Source organism: Ischnura elegans, chromosome 7 (genome assembly GCF_921293095.1).
Source record: "Ischnura elegans chromosome 7, ioIscEleg1.1, whole genome shotgun sequence".
NCBI lineage: Eukaryota > Metazoa > Arthropoda > Insecta > Odonata > Coenagrionidae > Ischnura > Ischnura elegans.
Window position 1 is genome coordinate 90,481,209 of NC_060252.1, and position 18,167 is coordinate 90,499,375.

At 38.3% G+C, this 18,167-nt stretch overlaps 2 protein-coding genes across 4 annotated transcripts in view; one reads left to right on the forward strand and one right to left on the reverse strand.

Annotated features, from left to right (window-relative positions):
- On the forward strand, positions 1–4,408 carry LOC124162028 (T-complex protein 1 subunit beta). The gene is made up of 9 exons (XM_046538358.1): positions 1–110; positions 384–693; positions 1,057–1,186; positions 1,278–1,480; positions 1,675–1,903; positions 2,047–2,221; positions 2,427–2,604; positions 3,217–3,420; positions 4,063–4,408. The coding sequence occupies exons 1-9, from the start codon at positions 108–110 to the stop codon at positions 4,233–4,235; spliced, it is 1,605 nt and encodes a 534-aa protein (XP_046394314.1). The 5' UTR covers positions 1–107; the 3' UTR covers positions 4,236–4,408.
- LOC124162027 (ADP-ribosylation factor GTPase-activating protein 2) overlaps positions 4,347–18,167 on the reverse strand; it is a 35,866-nt gene continuing 22,045 nt past the window's right edge. For 2 of the 3 annotated variants that reach the window (XM_046538357.1, XM_046538354.1), the window contains 2 exons: positions 15,277–15,510; positions 4,347–4,863 (listed from right to left, as the gene is read on the reverse strand). In XM_046538357.1, the coding sequence (XP_046394313.1) occupies positions 4,846–4,863; positions 15,277–15,510 (252 nt within the window). In that variant the 3' untranslated portion in view covers positions 4,347–4,845. Of the gene's footprint in view, positions 4,864–12,475; positions 12,505–15,276; positions 15,511–18,167 lie in introns of all 3 variants that reach the window. The other variant, XM_046538355.1, reaches the window with a different exon arrangement.

Consider the following 18,167-nt stretch of genomic DNA (forward strand, 5'->3'; position numbering starts at 1 on the left):
CTGCCACCTACTGTGTCTAATTTCAATCACGCGCCGGAAAGAAAGTTGCCGAAGGTGCGGAAAACAGCGTGGTCGGTCAAAGGAATATTCTAGACTACTAAATAATCATGGTTCGTTCTTAATCAGTTAATTTTTGACAAATTTTATGATTTGATAACTTATTTCGATCTTACTTCGTTGGTATTTTGTGTGCTTGTTAATGCACCGAATGCAATTCGTACCAGGTGCATGGCCGTAATTCTTTATGAATAATGAGTAATTTGATCATATTTCTGAAATATCGAGATTAAATTAAGATAATTCATATTATTTGTATCAATAAATGTGTATTCAGTGTGTGCTGTGTCGTAGAATTCTCATAGTCTGCTCAACTGTCATTTCAGACTTCTCTCAATCCAGTCCGCATCCTGAAAAATGAAGCTGAAGAGGAGAAGGCGGAGACTGCCCGACTTTCTAGCTTTATTGGAGCTATCGCAATAGGAGACCTAGTGAAAAGTACTTTAGGTCCAAAGGGAATGGATAAAATTTTAGTTGCACAAGGTAGAAATGAGGGTCAAGTGGAAATCACGAATGATGGTGCCACTATCCTGAAAGCTATTGGAGTCGATAATCCTGCCGCGAAAATATTAGTGGATATGTCCAGGGTTCAAGATGATGAAGTAGGGGATGGAACAACATCAGTTACAGTGTTAGGTGAGTCTTTTAGAAACTTCATTTTGTTTTGTATTCAAGAATATTCTCCAATGACTAGTTTTCAGCTACCCCCGCATATCTGTAACTTAATTTATACTAAAATGTTTAGGCTATCGTTAGGTCTTCAGGTATAAGTATTTTTTCGTTTTGCCCGAAATATACGTCAGTAATAAGTCTTTCTTCTGTGTCCCCTTTTTCTGTAACTAGTAGTGATTATAAAGATGTTTGACGTACTTGCTTAACTTAGTAATTCAGCCTCACAGCCACATAAATTCCACCGAAGTCAATGGTGTACGTAGGATTTTTGAAGGTTTTATATTTCCTCATATTATGTATTCTATTGTATTGGCATTTTAATTTCAGCTGCGGAATTGCTCAGAGAGGCTGAGAAGCTTATTGATCAAAAAATTCACCCCCAAATCATCATTGCTGGATGGAGAAGGGCTGCGGAAGTTGCTCAGGAAGCTCTGCTTAAAGCTTCATCTGACAATAGGTATTGAAAATGTTATCTTTCAAATTGTTTGTGGTTTCTCAGCCTAGTACAGCTGATTTATGTAGTAATGCTGTGACGATTATCATTATAGTGGTAATGAGACCAAGTTTAAGGAAGATTTGATGAACATCGCTAGAACCACGCTCAGTTCCAAAATTCTCTCGCAACATAAGGAATACTTCTCAAAGCTAGCAGTTGATGCTGTTTTGAGACTGAAAGGATCTGGAAATTTATCAGCCATACAAATTATCAAGAAGAAGGGTGGTACTCTGGAAGACTCCTTCCTTGATGAAGGTAAGTAATCATATAGCTGTTTCAATTGGAGTGACCATATAAATCATGTGTAATGGTTCGTTTTGGTCGTATGAGGTACTCTTCATTTGAAAAACCTGTCCTGAACTGATGGACCATTCATAATTCTGTAATTTATGGAAATGTTCTCTCTTATGCTGTATTACTTAACAAATTATGATTTTGATTGTTTTTAGGTTTCCTTCTTGATAAGAAAGTGGGCATCCACCAGCCCAAGCGTGTGGAGAATGCCCGAATTTTGATTGCTAACACCCCAATGGACACAGACAAGATCAAGGTATTTGGTTCACGTGTTCGTGTGGATTCAATGGCCAAAATTGCAGAGCTGGAGACGGCAGAGAAGGAGAAGATGAAAGACAAAGTGGCCAAGATTCTTAAGCACGACATCAATGTTTTCATTAACAGGTGTGTAAGGATGTAATGGAAGAAGTTGTTCGCCTTGATTCTTGTTTTTTCGAGGAATTGTTCTTCAATCCAGAAAAATAATGCAAGTGAATGTGTGAGAGTCATCTTCCTGTTTTTTAGGTATTGAATTTCCTTTTTTCCAGACAATTGATCTACAACTACCCTGAACAGCTGTTTGCTGATGCTGGTGTTATGGCTATCGAGCATGCTGACTTCGATGGTATTGAGCGACTTGCTCTCGTAACTGGCGGTGAAATTGTTTCTACATTTGACCATCCAGAGATGGTGAAATTGGGCAAGTGCGATGTAATCGAGCAGGTTTGTGAAAACTTATTTGCATCCTATCTAGAATGCTCCTTTTTTTATCTTATAAAAATGCATGATTGTTAATTATTTTATCAAAATATACTATCATTAATTTGTGCAATGGTGTTTAACATTTAGTTATTAATTTACTAGTCTCGCATATAATTTCTATGCACCCATCCACTGAATTTATTTTTTATTTCATGCTTTTCTCTAGGTCATGATTGGAGAAGATATGCTTCTTCGCTTTGGTGGTGTGCCTTTGGGAGAGGCGTGTACTGTTGTCATTCGTGGTGCTACGCAACAGATCATAGACGAGGCAGAGCGATCACTGCATGATGCACTCTGTGTCCTTGCAGCAACTGTTCGAGAAACTCGTACTGTCTATGGAGGGGGTAAGTAATACAATTTTAATTTTCCTTTTGACTATTTGGGTGGGTTTCTGGGCTTGATGAAGAGGCATCATGATAATGGTGCTGTTATTCCCACAATGTTGTAATATTCCTCTGCTTGGTCTGCAGATGCCTTTAGCATTGTAGACTTCCGGCACCATTGCTGCCCAGCAGTAACTCCGAAAGTAGTATGATCATGGTATAATTAACATTGTTACAATGTTTCCTGGAAGTTGCTTCAGGGTTAACTTTCGACTTCTATGATATTTTTTGCTTGGATTTTTTATGGACATGGAGAAATTTTTATCATTCTCTCTTTTCATTGTTAACACAACTCTCAAAAAATTGAATCTTGTTTGGTCTCTTTAAATGTTTACATTTTCTTGATTATTTATGTACCATAGTTATTCTACATATTAGGACATCCTAATCCCACAAGTGCTTAAATGGGCAGACCTTGAACATGTCCTTGCTGGTTATTTTGTATCCCCTAGTTGCCTTTTATATACTGACTTGAAGTTATAATTCACTGAACTTAAATTGTCCGGTACAAATATTTTTTACTATGATGTCATGGAAGTTGTCTTAATTATTTTTAATTATCTCTATTTAAAGGTTGCAGTGAGATGCTCATGGCCTGTGCTGTCCAGGAAGAAGCGAGCAAAACACCAGGCAAGCAGGCTGTTGCAATGGAGGCTTTTGCTCATGCCCTGAGAACTCTTCCCACTGCAATTGCAGATAATGGTGGTTATGACTCAGCCGAGTTGTTAAGTGAACTGAGGGCAGCCCACACTCAAGGGAAGTCCACCTCTGGAATAGGTGAGAGATTATTTTCTGACAAGTAACTGCTTACCATTTTTTTAGTGCTTCCATTTTTCAGCCATTCCCATAAATTTTTGGTAAGTTCTTATTTACCACTGCAACGATGGATATTTCTCATCAAATAGCTACAATATTAAACAAATTTTTTCATTACCATTTTGTGGAATTATGCGAGTCCATTGTATTTGTTGAACATAACTACATCATAGCGAGACATAATTTTGATATTGATCCAGCTTGATATTCAAATCAGGTAGTTTTCAAATGTGAATTCCTTAATGAAAATATAAATTAATAACTTCAGGAAGGTAGTTCAAGGGAATTTGCACTATCCATTGTAATGGGTGGGAAAGTGAATTGGATAATGTATAATGCCGAATAATCCAATTATTATAAATTCTTTGTGTTTGACCTTGGTTTCAACAGTCAAAGAGAAAATTAGCACTAATAGTTACTCAAAAAGGAGATGAGGGCAGACTTTGTTGAGGAATGAAAAATATACAATTCAATGATGGCATTATTGAATTTGGATTATGTGCTCTTGTTCTGCTAATTAAGAAAATATTTGCCACTTATAATTATTCCCTTCTTTACTGAACCAGTTTGATACCTTACTGATTGATCCACTTTACTTTCCAGACATGGATAAGGGCGAGGTTAGTTGCATGAAGACCCTTGGAATAACTGAATCTTTTGTGGTGAAGCGGCAAGTGTTGGTATCAGCAGCAGAGGCTGCTGAAATGATCCTTCGTGTGGACGACATTATCAAGAGTGCACCCAGGAAGCGTGTCCCTGACCGCAGCCGCTGCTAATTGGCCAATTGAATGAATTCATTCACCACACATGTGCTGTTGCCACCCAGCTCTAACACCCTTAAGGCCGCTTCCTCACGCTTACACTTAAAACTTATAAATTAATGTGCATTTTATGTTCGTATTCCATGTTTATTTCAACTTTATTAAATTAAACTTTCTTTACAAATGTGTATTTGTTGTAATAAGATCCTTTGACACACATGAAATGGCAATGCTCCACGATCCCTGGAATACATGTTTTTTTCCTTTAGACAGCAAGCACATTTAAAAGTGTCTTGATACACTCCCAAGTATACAATCACCCACCCAAAAAAATTATAACTTTGATCACTAGTTGGGATGCAGCATGTGACTGCTCCCAACTTCATGTAAAACCAATGACGTTCATTAAGTCTGCCTCAGTTTTCATGGGCTCCCTCTCCCAATGGAGAACAGAGGGGGCTTTCTTTATACACACACTCTTTGAGGAATGACTTGTTTCTAATGAATGAAATTAAAGAAGGCACGTGGCTAAGGTGGCTCTATCAGTAAGTTACAAAATACGTGTGATGAGAAGTCAAGCCCAGGGTTTGCTCCATACTCCCGGATGGCACGATGATCCTCTACATTAATAGCCATAGCGATCCTGCATGCAAGGATGAAAATCACAAATTAGAATAGGGGTTGCAACTTGCACTGCAGCTGACTGTAAGCTGGCTTTGTGCATAAAAATACATGAATAGAGATGGTATCAAGTGGATTAGACATCTCACATTCACAAGAACAGTTACATACTCAATTTTCCTCTCTCTCATTCAACACAACTCTACAACCATCAAGAATTCATGCTAACAATACGAAACATGTAGACTAACAGACAATAAGCTGCAGTTGAGAAATAGAAAAATTCAAAACAACATGCATTCACAAAAATGTATGAACAACAGAAGTTAGCAACTGAAATTTCAACTGTGACAATAATTGTCTCTCTCAGGGTCATTCAATGAATGTATTTAACTTCTGATGGGAACTAATGAGCAGTTGACTGCAAAGATAATATCAAAATTAAAAAGTTTCCTATTAAATGGCCAACTAAAAAGAAGTACACTAAAGCCAACCAATTCAAAATGTATGTATTGATCAAACTGAACAATTACAAATGAGCACCATTGGCTTGCTTGGTACAAATTCATGACAGTAAAAATATTTTCCTAACACATGCATGAAACCTTTACAATACCAAAGACTAAAAACCTGAGTCACCATATATATGTACCTATATTTTTTCCCTTCACATGTTCATTTTAGCCTAAGAAAATAAAAAGGAAGGTACTGTGCAAGTTCCACACACTGTCCGTGATCAAAGGAAGCCATTAATGAGAGTTCAATGGCACCCTGACAGTGCACTTGGCTTCTTAGAAACTTAACTCTGTCAAAGTAGCATTATATCACCTGTTGTCTTTTGATCCCAAAATAATTTCTCTACTAGGGTACCTTTTCATGCGCAAACATGGGAGGCCAGCTCGAACATTCGCCATGACATTAGCTGCTGGCTTAATAGTAATAAACGTCTGTATTGGGCGAGACTGGGACTAGAAAGTCCCATCTTCCATCTAACCCCTAAATATCATGCATAGTACCCACTGTAAAGACTTGCACTTCAGTTCATGACAAATGGCAAAGTTATTCCATTGGATGTCATTAAGATCAACATAAATTACTCTTAAAAAATCATGACATAAGAATATGGCCAGAGGACTTAGTAAAGATGAATTATGATTCCAATTACAAAAAGGGTAGGCACCAGCAAGTGTGAAGACCACAGATCTACCAGCCTAATTTTGCAAATGATTACGATATTGTTGAGAGTTTTGAATCTGAGACTCCCAAGAGTAATGGAAAAGATTGTGGGTGAACAGTTTGGCTTCAGAAGAGGAAGGGGTACCAGAGAAGCCATTGCCCTAATGAGGACAATTGGGAAAGAGGAAAAGGCCTCTGCTTCATGGATTTGGAAAAAGCATTTGACAGGGTAAAACGGGTTAAGGTAATGGAGATTCTTAAAGAAAGACTGGAAGGATAGGAGGTTGATGAGAGAATTGTTCACGACCCATAAGGTGGCTATAGAAAGTTAATGGAAAATGGACAAAACGGATGGACCTAGGCAGAGCTGCTGCCTTTCACCCATCCTATTTTTAACACATACATAGAGAGGATGGTCAGTACAATCATGGAAAGTGAAAAGGGGAAAGAAAATGGAGGACGAAAGATCAAATACATCAGGTTTGCCGATGACATGGTGATCCTAGCTGATCACAACAAGGCACGTATTAAAAGAAAATAGAGATGGCACTTATCCACAGGTTTATTTAGAGTACAACTCGTTTCAACCGTAAGGTCATTATCAAGTACACACAAGTCATTGTACTTGATAATGAACAAACGGTTGAAATGCATCAAAGGCAGAAAGGCTAAGTGCAGAAAACTTCAAATATGTTTCAGCATTCGGTACCTTGTGTCCAAAAACCATAGGACGTAGGATATCCTGCTCCACTAGAAATAATTCTACACCATTACCTCTTAAGGTAGTACACCAAATTACCATGGTCAGAAAAGGAACCCTGTTCTATATTATTACTGGGCCAGCAACAGATGTGAAATATAAAATCATAGGTCAAAGTTTCGAATGTCTCTGATGCTGGCCACATCTTGATGTTATAACAGAGTCAATGTTTCTTCTGCCTTGCCAGAGATCTCTTCAGGACTGGAGATGCCTTTGGTAAGGCAAGAAAACTTAGCTCTAATAATCGAGCAATATGTACAGGGAATACAAAATGTATAATAACCTAACAAGTTAGGAAGATTTTTTCAGCTGAGTAGCATTAGTGATGATGAATACTGAAATGAATATTCAGGATTGCATGCAATAATCTACTTACAAGAGCAAACACAATAAAAATATGAATTAAGAAAAGAATATGACGATTGCAACAAGCTCATGTACCAGTCATGCAACAGCTTAGAATCAAATATGAGTGAATCCATGTCATAAGGAATGTTACTAGAAGCCACAAGCCATTACCTTGAATGACTAGCTTGCATAAATGCTGCCACTGAGATTTCAGAGACCCTGTGATGAATAATTTAAAAAGGCATGGGAAGTTAGGAATACAGAGGATTTGAAATCAGAAGACTTAGGATGACAACCACAAAAATATTCTCATGGAATACTTTCATATAGTACTAGTGCTTCTAATTTGTGGTATTTGGAAACTTCAAATTAGGGTACATAAAAGGGGCCAAAAATCAGCCTAAAAAGTCAGTACCATGATAGCGTGTTCGAAAAAGGCTTTTACAAAATGGTTAAATATTTTCCAAAAAAAAAAAATAATATTGATAATTAAATTTGAGCAACATCTCCCTCTGAGAATTCTGATTTAGGGTGTCCAAAGACTTCACACCGAATTAGATCTCAGTAACCCTTGGCCATCAAACTAAACAATCTACCCATCAGGCTATCATGCTCCCATTTTTTACTTCACTTTTCCTAAATCTGTAAAATAATGCACTACTGAACAGTATTCAATGAGAAAGCATCTCTAAGTAGTGTTTTCTACTTTTACCAGAGGCATGCCTAAGTTCTAACATGGCTGAACTGCTCTTTACTTATTCAAATTTTTTTTTATTAGTCGCGCAGCTAACTCTTGTAAGGAGGGTTCAGATCCTAGGGAACCTTTCTTCCTTGTGTGAACAGCTGGAGCTAAGTGCCTCCGGCAGAAAACCTTATGAATCCTGTCTCTTCAAGCATGGGAGAATTAACACAGCAATTTGTTTTTTTTCTGTCAAACACGCAAATAAAATGCATCAGTAGCATGCTTTTGCTTTGTGATACGACTTTTGTTTGAAACACCCATACTGTGCACCGCATAGCCAAGACATTAAGAGATTGGCCTAAAATGAATCACAGGGGCAAGGGTGGATGACCAGAAAAGACAGTGAAAAGTGTAGCTCATAGTGACCATCTTGAAAAAAACAATTGGCTCCCTTGAATAATGACTTTTAAAATTGTAATTTCTTTAAAACAGGCCCTGCATGTGTACATTTAGTTCAAAATATGCCAGGTTATTTGGATGCAGTTTGGGAGATTGTGCTCTCAGAGCAATAGCAGAGGATATAAGCCCTGAATGTGTCTGCTTCACAGTGGCTTAAGGGAGCACTGAGTAAATTCTCAGACCACTCTTTTCCACTTTGTTTAGTTGTTGGAGAGAAAAAAGGACCCATTATTGGCGGGTTAGCTATAGTGAAGGTTCCATCCTTGCATGAGACTCATGACAAGATATCTTGAAGTGGCACATGAAGAATCCAGTCTTTTAATAATAATGTTTATGTAAAATAAAATCTAAACTCATACATAGTTAAGAAAAGATAGCAAAAGAAAAAAATTAAAAAATTAGTTTTATATTTTAACTCATATACAGTAGACTCTCGTTATTACAAAGTTCATGGGACCGAAAAACCTGAGGTTTGTAATAACGAAGTTCGTAGGAACATTCTTTTAGGAATCATTGAAAGAAAGAAAAACCTTACTTTGTCAAAATTTCTTGTCTCTTCAATTTCCCGCACTTAAAATCTTCAGTGTCAAGTGTAATATATGCGATGGAATTATGACCTAGTCCTCGATAAATGAGGAAGATGCGTTCCAAGACCTTGTCCTAAGTTGATAAACCTACACAAGGCATCGAGGAGAGTTTATCCTGCAGATGAGACACTGCATCACAATCGTACGTTAAATCACAGTGGTGACTAACTGATCTACCTTGCAATGCAGCCGGAGCCGACAAAAATTGATGTCCGCGGGAAGAAAAAATGGGCGAATCGCTGAACAGTTCCTGACTTCATACCGGATTAAATGATACTTTGTTCAGATTATGCCCAGAGTGTGAGTTCCTCCACGCCACGTCGTGTCGCATCGGCAAACTCCAAAGGTGCCAAATTTGAAATTTCGGGTGCGCTTGAATTTTTGGAATGTTCATATCTCTGAAAGTTCGTAATTCCTATGTGCGTAGGAAAAGGACTAACTGTACATCCTATCTACGAGCGTTAATGAGTGTGCCACTGTAATTCCACATGAATGAAGCTTATTGTACAATGTTGCGTGCACATTGAAGTATCTCCTACTGAAGAAAGAACCAAAATTGACACGCTTGGCCACAGCACAAGAACAGGACTTAAACGTAGATCAATGATGGCAACGTAGCGCAGTGTACATCCACCTAAATGCCATTGCTTTTTCGTGGAACTACGTTATGAAGTTCATCTTGTAACCGCCTGGACCAGGACTGAGATTCGTAAATTCGTGATAACGAAAATTTCGTAATAATGTTTCTTTTACTATAGATTAGATAGGCATATAATCTGAGGGTTCAGGCAAGATGGAGTGGAAACGGAGCATAATGAAGAAGCAGGAGCAATTTCCACAATTTTAAAAATATTGGTACTGCCGGTTTTGCTTACAGCATCATCAGGTACAATATATCAAGGTGTGCAACATCTTAAATAGGAAAGGCAGGATGGGAGTGGTAAGACGGGAAGGCGGAGGAAGAGGAAGAAAGGAATGGAAGGGTGTACAGTCACAGGTGCTTGGAAAAACCTGACTTTCTCACTGACTCCATCCTCGGTTTTCCAAGCACCTGTGATTGTACACCCTTCCCTTCCTTTCTTCCCCTTCCTCTGCCTTCCCATCTTACTACCCCCATCCTGCCTTTCCTATTTAAGACATTGCACACCTTGATATATTGTACCTGATTATGCTGTAAGCAAAACCGGTAGTACTAATAAATTTTAATTAGTGGAAATTGCTCCTGCTTCTTCATTAGATAGGCCTTTTCATCGGGACCAACGAATTGCTTCGTAATAACGAGAACTTCATAATAAAATTGTTTGTATTAACGAGAGTTGTATAATTTTGAACTTAAATTGTGGAATTGGTAACAATGATGCTTCTTAGTAATTTCAAATACAAAAATAGCAAAATTATTGAAAATCCTTTCCAAATCAAGGAAAAAGTATTAAAGAATGCCAGAAATGCATAAAAACTAGAGATGGGTCGAATAGCAGATTTCTCGAATTCGAATATCGAATTCGAATATTAAATCATTGCTCGAATATTCGAATACCTCGAATTTCGAATACCTCGAATACTAAATGATGAATGCTGGAATGTTTGACTCGGTTGCCTATGCAGCAGGCAACACAAGATTTTGGGGGGTAATTTTGATTTCCTTTAAATGATTCGAACAGGAATTTAGCTGATTAATGAATATTTTAATTTTATGGAAACAATTGGGCCTATAATTAATTCAACTAACATCGCTTTACCCCCACTCCTGCTGCCAAGCGCTAGCTGACAATCTGAGGCATTTTGCAACATACAAGCTCTTTTCCACCGGATTTTCTTCAATTATTTTCAGTCCATCTTTGGGAGTTCTCACGAGATAAGCAGATGAATTGGAATTGCTATCAGGGAGAAACCAAATATTCTGAGAAAATATCCCTTTGTCTGGGACTGTAACAATAAAGATTTATAGCACCACTCATAAATTGTAACTTGATATATGTATGTTTTCGGAAAAAAATACCGCATCAACTTCCGAGAAGCTCTGCTGCTCATATCGAGTTTTGCCAGAATGCAAATTCTCCGTCGTATTTTGACATTTATTTCTTTGCGTAAAATGCTTAAATAAACTCAGAAATACGTCGTGTTTGGTCTTATTCTTTTTGAAATTACGCGCACATTACTAATATTTCAATTCAATAAAGGTGTAACATCAATTGACGAAAGTCATTCTTAGACACCTTTTGTGCTAATAGATGACTCATGCAGCGGTTGACCTTCACAGAAATGGGGAACTTCGAAGCTGGTAGGAAAAAAAAGGTCAGTGGGGGAGAAAAGGGAGGGCCCGAAACACGTTTCTATTGTTCTCGTGTAACTTGGTATTTTTTCGAAGCTAAGGTCTTCGTAATATGATCCCTGCGCGAGCTGTGACCTTTTTTTTATTTAGAAGAAGAGGAAAGCCTCAGAGGGGGGGCTGGTGCTGAATGGAGAGGGATACCAGATCTTGGGAAATGCGCTAATGTAAATATCCCACGGTACTCACACAGCAGTTGACCTCCAGAAATGGGGAACTTCGAAGCAGGTAGCCAGAAAAAGGTCAGTGGGTGAGAAAAGGGTGGAGGGCGTTAAACACGTTTTTATTGTTCTCGTAACTCGATATTTTTTTCGAAGCAGGGGTCTTCGTAATGCGATCCCTGCGCGAGCTGGGACCTTTTGTTTGATTTCGGAGAAGAGGAAAGCGTCAGAGTGGTTGAGGCGAGTGCTGAATGGAGGGGGATAGCGGATCGTGGGAAATGCCCTAAGGTTGCTATCCCACGGCACTGAGGTTCTCGAGGTGGGGGGAATCGGGGATTTTCGGATTTTTTCACCTGACCATTTTCGGTTCCCCTCGTCGAAATCTTTTCACCACTAAAATCCACGAATTTGATGTAATTCGTCAACTTGCGTAAAACGGTGCTGCGAGCACTTAATGACTACAGTTCTCTACATTTTTCCGAGTCAACTACCAACGACGTGCGTGCGACAGTGTATGACGCGAAATTCAAAGTATTCGAGGTATTCGAGGCGGTACTTTTCGCATAACTATTCGAAACCTCGAATATCGAATACTTTCTAGTATTCGAGTATTCGCGGATACTATTCGCACATCTCTAATAAAAACTGATATTATGGATAAAAAAGGCAAAAATCTGCATTCACAAAATTCTAGAAGCCCTGTGTAAAACAAATATACCATGCCACATACTTGTTTCCCTTACAAAAAATTAAACATCAACATCAGAATTAGGGGATTAATAATGCAGAAAATAAAGCACAGGACCAGCTAAGAGTGACCCATTATAACCAGGGATTCTCGAGGGAAGATACTGAAAACAATATGCAGCCTAAACTTCAACAGAATAAAAGAATTAGGTATTTGCTCATGTCACCAGGACAACTACCGACAGTAGGTTTGGTCTTGAATTCGTAACTTAACTATTATGACATCTCTTGTGGATATAAAAAGGAACTAAAAATGGCAGACAAATAGGCAATCATGCACCATATGACAAACAAAAAGGCTAAATGGAAGACATAAATTGAAGAGCAGAGAGCTTCTAAAAAGACATTGAAATGCTGGTTTAGCAGGATAAATACAAGAGCTTACCCCGAAGTTATTCCACTATGTCACTTTCGCTGCGCAATGTTAGTGAGTAAATAGACAGAATAAATTAAGATTACATATTTAAGCATCACCATGAGCTTAGTAGCATATGAAAATTTCAAATACTTAACACTAGTCTGAAGTACACCAACATTACTGAGCGAAGTTAACAAGAAGAATTTGCAAAATAAGCATGAAATTCAATAACTAGGGGGGCCACTGCCAAAATAGCAAGTGTCCTAAAATATTTTCTGATGTGCCATTGCACTAACTTCAGCTGCATTGATGTATCACAAAATATCATCCATTCCAATCAAATAATGGAAAGCAACTTATTAAAACAAACATGTATGTACAACTGACCACTAAAAACAAGATAACAATGCAGATATGTATGAGTGAATAAAATCTAGTGATCATAAAATCATTGAAGTTTATCAATTTCAAGCTGATTTTAAAAATAAAATATTTTAAATCAAATTAATATTCCAACATCCCTTCAAATTCGTGCAAGAAGGAGAGTTGACTAAATTTTGATACCTCTGATACTAAAACAAAAACTTCATCAGTTCCAAAAGATACCATTAAAAAATTCCTTGATTAAAGAATTGATATACATACTTCCACTTTATTTCAGAAACCAGATTTTTAAGTGTGAACCAGGATTTTGAGTAAAATTTCCTTAATGAACTATGGGCACTTGACAAATATTCAATCAATGAACTAATGGTGATGTGTATATTCTGCAGGATTGACTACTGCAATAACAAGGGTACAATTACATACCCTTCTGCTAAGACCTGGTTACACGATACATTAACACATACGGGTTAATGTCTAAATGTATGAACACGAGAATGAATGCCAAAATGCACCATGTAACCACCCAACTTGCGCGAATGCATGCACAGAGAATAGAACCTGTTCTAATTTGGTTCTTGCATTCGTACATGTTCCGTTCCAGTCCACCAAAATCATTCACGCAAATGAACATTGACTTCTACGTGCTAATGTACCGTGTAACCAGGCCTTAAGTCATATTAACAAATTGCCTGAACACATCCTCAAAAGAAAATTTAGACACATAATCAAATGTTGTTTAAAAATTATTTTTAAGTTTTTTGTTTCTCCAGATCCAATCATGAAACCCAGTTTCTCCAAAGAGATTGCAATTTTGCAAGCATATATTTGTGTGTTCTCATGCGATAAATTTATTTTAAGTTAAATTTAACTATAAAAACATTGTTTGACAATGGAAAATATCACAACAAGTGAAGTTATTGGCTAGATATCACATATCTGAACTGAGATCCAATGTAAGTGGGTTTGATATATGGAGGTACTAAGCAGGTTTCACTGTTGCAGTATGAGAAAATAGTTTGCATCGATTGCAGATGTGAGTCACAAATATAGCAGCTGTAGTGGGCTTCTGTTGAGACATTTATTTGATGGGAGATGATATAATGATATTCTTATTGCATTCACAAATACAAGAGTGCCCACAACACAAAAATACCCTTACATGACTGCATAACTTGGTCAATGAAAAAAACAAATACCCAACCACTAACAGAAAAACTGGAGATCTGAAATTTTGCACAGAGGTGAGGAACTGAAAATGATTTTGAGGAAGATTCCAAAATTACCACCTTTTTGCCCGGAAAAAATTCTAAATGGCACGAATTCAGGTTTATCTGTGCACACCCCCGGATGAAGAGCTTCAATGCCTGCAGTACTCAGGCTATCTTAACCTCTAGTAATTATTCAGATGGGCGAGGATAGGTGCGTTGTTCTATTGGTGTACTTTTTATTTCTGTCAACCCCTCCCATCCAGAGAAAAAATTCGTCACACATCCAAAATTCTTTGACTCCAATATTTCCGAGTATACCTCCAGTCGATGGCCTCTAATGATGATAGAACGAACAAGAAAAAATTCGTCACACATCCAAAATTCTTTGACTCCAATATTTCCGAGTATACCTCCAGTCGATGGCCTCTAATGATGATAGAACGAACAAGAGAGTGACCAAGGGGACTTCATAGAGGAGGCCCAATTCCATCCCATAGAAGGCTCACCTCTGTTGCCACTTCGGTTGCATTATAATCAGTTTTCAAAAATATCTGCGGTGCAGTGATGAGTGCAATGCGATCAACTTTTTCCCTATATTTTGCAGTATAATGTTTGTAATTGCGAGCAAGGGCGTACCCAGCGAGGGGCAGGGGGAGGCAGCTGCCACCCCCTAGCAGCAAAAATCACATAAGTCTTCAAGCAAAATCAGTAATGAGTTGAAATGAAAGAATTCAACAAATTTTCATTAAACCCACAAAAAATTATATGTATTAGTATAAGATATGTAACTAAAATAATACTATTTTTTCAAGGAAATAATCTCATAAACTAATGTCACAACTTGGTTTGTCCCCCCTAGATCATGGCTTGCCCTCCTCTAGACCATGGCTTGCCCCCCCTTGTTATGATCCTGGGTCCGCCCTTGATTGAGAGGAATAGGGTTGAGCTTTTATGAAGTTGATAGATCACATCACTATGTACATTAATTTTGGTTAAAACTGCTCATTATGCCTTATTTCACCATAAAACACGGATCAATTTGCGGCGACTTTTGTAAACCCATTTAAATACACGTTTAGTTGACAACACATTTAGAGGCTGACTTGAGGATCCTCCACTGCAATATTCGTGAGAGTGACATTATGAAGCTGTGACACTTTTGGCATACCTCAAAAGGAACCCTTCAAAGGGAAAAAAGTGAGATGAGAACAATGGCTTTGCAACTTAGCATACCTGTATGGACGACATTACACCATTGGCGAGGCTGCTTAGCTTTCCAGCCACTTTGGTCACTCCCTGCCTTACGCTCTCCTTCACATCTTCAAGGTCTGGAGCCGAGGGGAGCTGGGATGAGAACCCACCACTGCCACCAGCGCCAACGCCACCCCCACGGGAGTCTCCGAAGTACTCGGCAGAGGAAATGCTTGAGGAGCCCTCGAATCGGGACAAATTCGCCTGACGCTCCCACTGTAGCAACAGAACAATGAACATGTGCAAGCGTGCATTCATACACACATGTACCTTGACGGCCTAAATTCCTTTAAGGAAGTACCAGAGGGAAAATCACACTAGCCTCCAGCCAATACAGACAACCCCTCACTCTCATGCACACAAAACACTTGTGTAGAAAACAACTTATTGATCACTCAAAAAATAATATTCACCAACAGCTATGGTGTTCATTGTCATCACGTAAATCCGGCAGGTGAGTAAAATAGGTACTTTGCACAGCTTCAGGAGACCAAAGGCCTGGTTACACAATACATATCTGTATACCAGTTAATGAGCATGAATGATTTTGGTACACCTGAACTCCAAAAAGAACAGGTTACAATTTCTCTTCGTGCATTTGTTTAAGTTGGGTGGCTACACGGTGCATTTTCATGTTTATTCTCTCATTCATGTACATAGTTACATGTTAATGTGCAGATTTTCATAATCATGTAACCAGGCCTTAAGAATGGTTTTTCCCACCTGAAGCAGTGCTCTCAGTAACTTCAAATGTATAGGTATGAAGAAACTAGACATTTATCAACTGTTGCAAAACCAAAATTACTCCCAATTAAGTGACCACATAAAGAAGGTTAAGCAATGAAGACCCCATAAGATAGAAACATAGACTTCATTGCCTTGTTCTGAGAGCACGGCCAAAAATTGGAATGATGTAAACGCTAAATAAAGGAGGAACAGAAGGGGATTATCTAAAACTGGAAAAGGAGAAGTAATTGAATAAAATATTAACAAGATAATGAAAGACTATACTGGAGAACTTTTCACACATATAAAGCAGTAGGTGAGCACATTCAAGCACATCATGTATAGAAGTGATTTAATGCCATGCATGCTACTAACTAATAAAACACAATCAGCAAAAAAAATAGGATAAGGAAATTCAATAATCAGTGAACTTAGTATGGGACAAAATGAGATAGGTCCTTAAAACATTTAACAACCTGATGTCTACTTGAAAAATTATTAAACACACACAAAAGTTGCGCATTCCCACATTGCAATCATAAATGATTATCAGGTACACTGACAGGATAACCGATAGGTGGTAGAAGGTGGGCTACTATTGTCATGAGGTGGAGCTGTTAAAATGGTGTCTGTTATGGAGATGCATTCCCTACAATGGGTAATGATTCAGTTTCTTTTGGCAGAAAAACCAGGGTATCTCAGATATTAATAAGCACCTTCAGAATGACTACAGTGATCTGGCAATGGACAAAAGCAGAGTGAGTCGTTGGGCCACTCGTGTTTCATCGCTGCTACAGGGATGATTAAGAAGTTATTGATGCAGAGCGACATTGGCTCAGACATCGACCAATGGAAAGGCACCGTGCAGATATACAGGCCCTCCCTTCAAGTTGGCATGAAGCTGTAGCACTGAATGGAGATTACGTTGAAAAATAGAGTGGTGTAGTTAAAAGATTTGATAATAACATGTGTATTTGAATGCTGAATAAAACAACCCCTCTTTCAGGAAAAAATTTTTTTGCATTACTTTGTGAACTCCCCTCGTAAATTCAGGGAATATGAAAAAATATTATTAATGACACGTGTAAATTTAGCGGATGTATCATTACCCACCCTATTTAAGAAAAACTCAATATATGTGATGATAACAAAAACTACATTACAATAAAAGCTCTCCTCCACCTAAAATTGAAATATGTATACAGTGGAACCCCGATTTATCGTTCCCGCATTCATCGTTTTCCCGCATTCATCGTTCGCCGCTCCTGGTCCCAAATTAAGTTCCATAAAGACAATGTAATTTTTTCCCGCATATATCGTTCCCCGAAGTATCGTTTTCCCGCATTTATCGTTTGAAGATCGCGGTCCCGTCGTATAATTTTCCCGCATTTATCGTTTGACGAAAATGAGACGAAGTGTTTACAACGTGTTATTTATGGCTAATAACGACAGACACATAGTTTGAATCTTCCCCTGGAGATTGAAATACGATAGGGAGAAGCTGAGTGCCGTGGGGAAGCTGAGTCACGTTATCGCATTTCCCAAGATCCGGTATCCCCCTCCATTCAGCACTCGCCTCTCCCAGTCTGAAGCTTTCCTCTTCTCCGAAATAAAAAAAAAGGTCCCAGCTCGAGCAGGGATCGTATTACGAAGACCTTAGCTTCGAAAGAAAATATCAAGTTACTCGAGAACAAAAGAAACCTTTTTCACGCTTCCCCCTTTCTCGACGGCTGACTTTTTTTTAGCTGACTCGCTTCAAAGATCCCCACCTCTGGATGTCAACTGCTGCATGAATCACCTATTAGGCGAAAAGGTGTGTAAAAATGAATTTCGGCAATTGGTATTTTACTTCTATTATATTGAGATATTAGTGATGTGCACGTAATTAAAAAAAGAATGATACCAAACACGACGTATTTCTAACGTTATTTAACCATTTTAAGCAAGGAAATAGTTGGTATAATAAGATGGTGATTTCTGTCGAATATCGACATCCTCGCAGCTGATAGTGAGCTTCATGGCAGTTGATGCGGATTTTTTTCGAAAACAGGGCGTCTGGTTACAATAAACGAGTTATGCTACAAGTCTCACTTGTCTGAGGTGCTAACGAAGCGATGTCTTCTCAGGATATATTGTTTCTCCCTACT

Bases quoted from the DNA above. Each gene is read 5' to 3' on its own strand.
- LOC124162028 (XM_046538358.1), top strand. The intron at 1,187-1,277 runs GTATTGAAAATG...TTATCATTATAG, and splicing joins AAAGCTTCATCTGACAATAG to TGGTAATGAGACCAAGTTTA. The intron at 2,605-3,216 runs GTAAGTAATACA...CTCTATTTAAAG, and splicing joins TCGTACTGTCTATGGAGGGG to GTTGCAGTGAGATGCTCATG.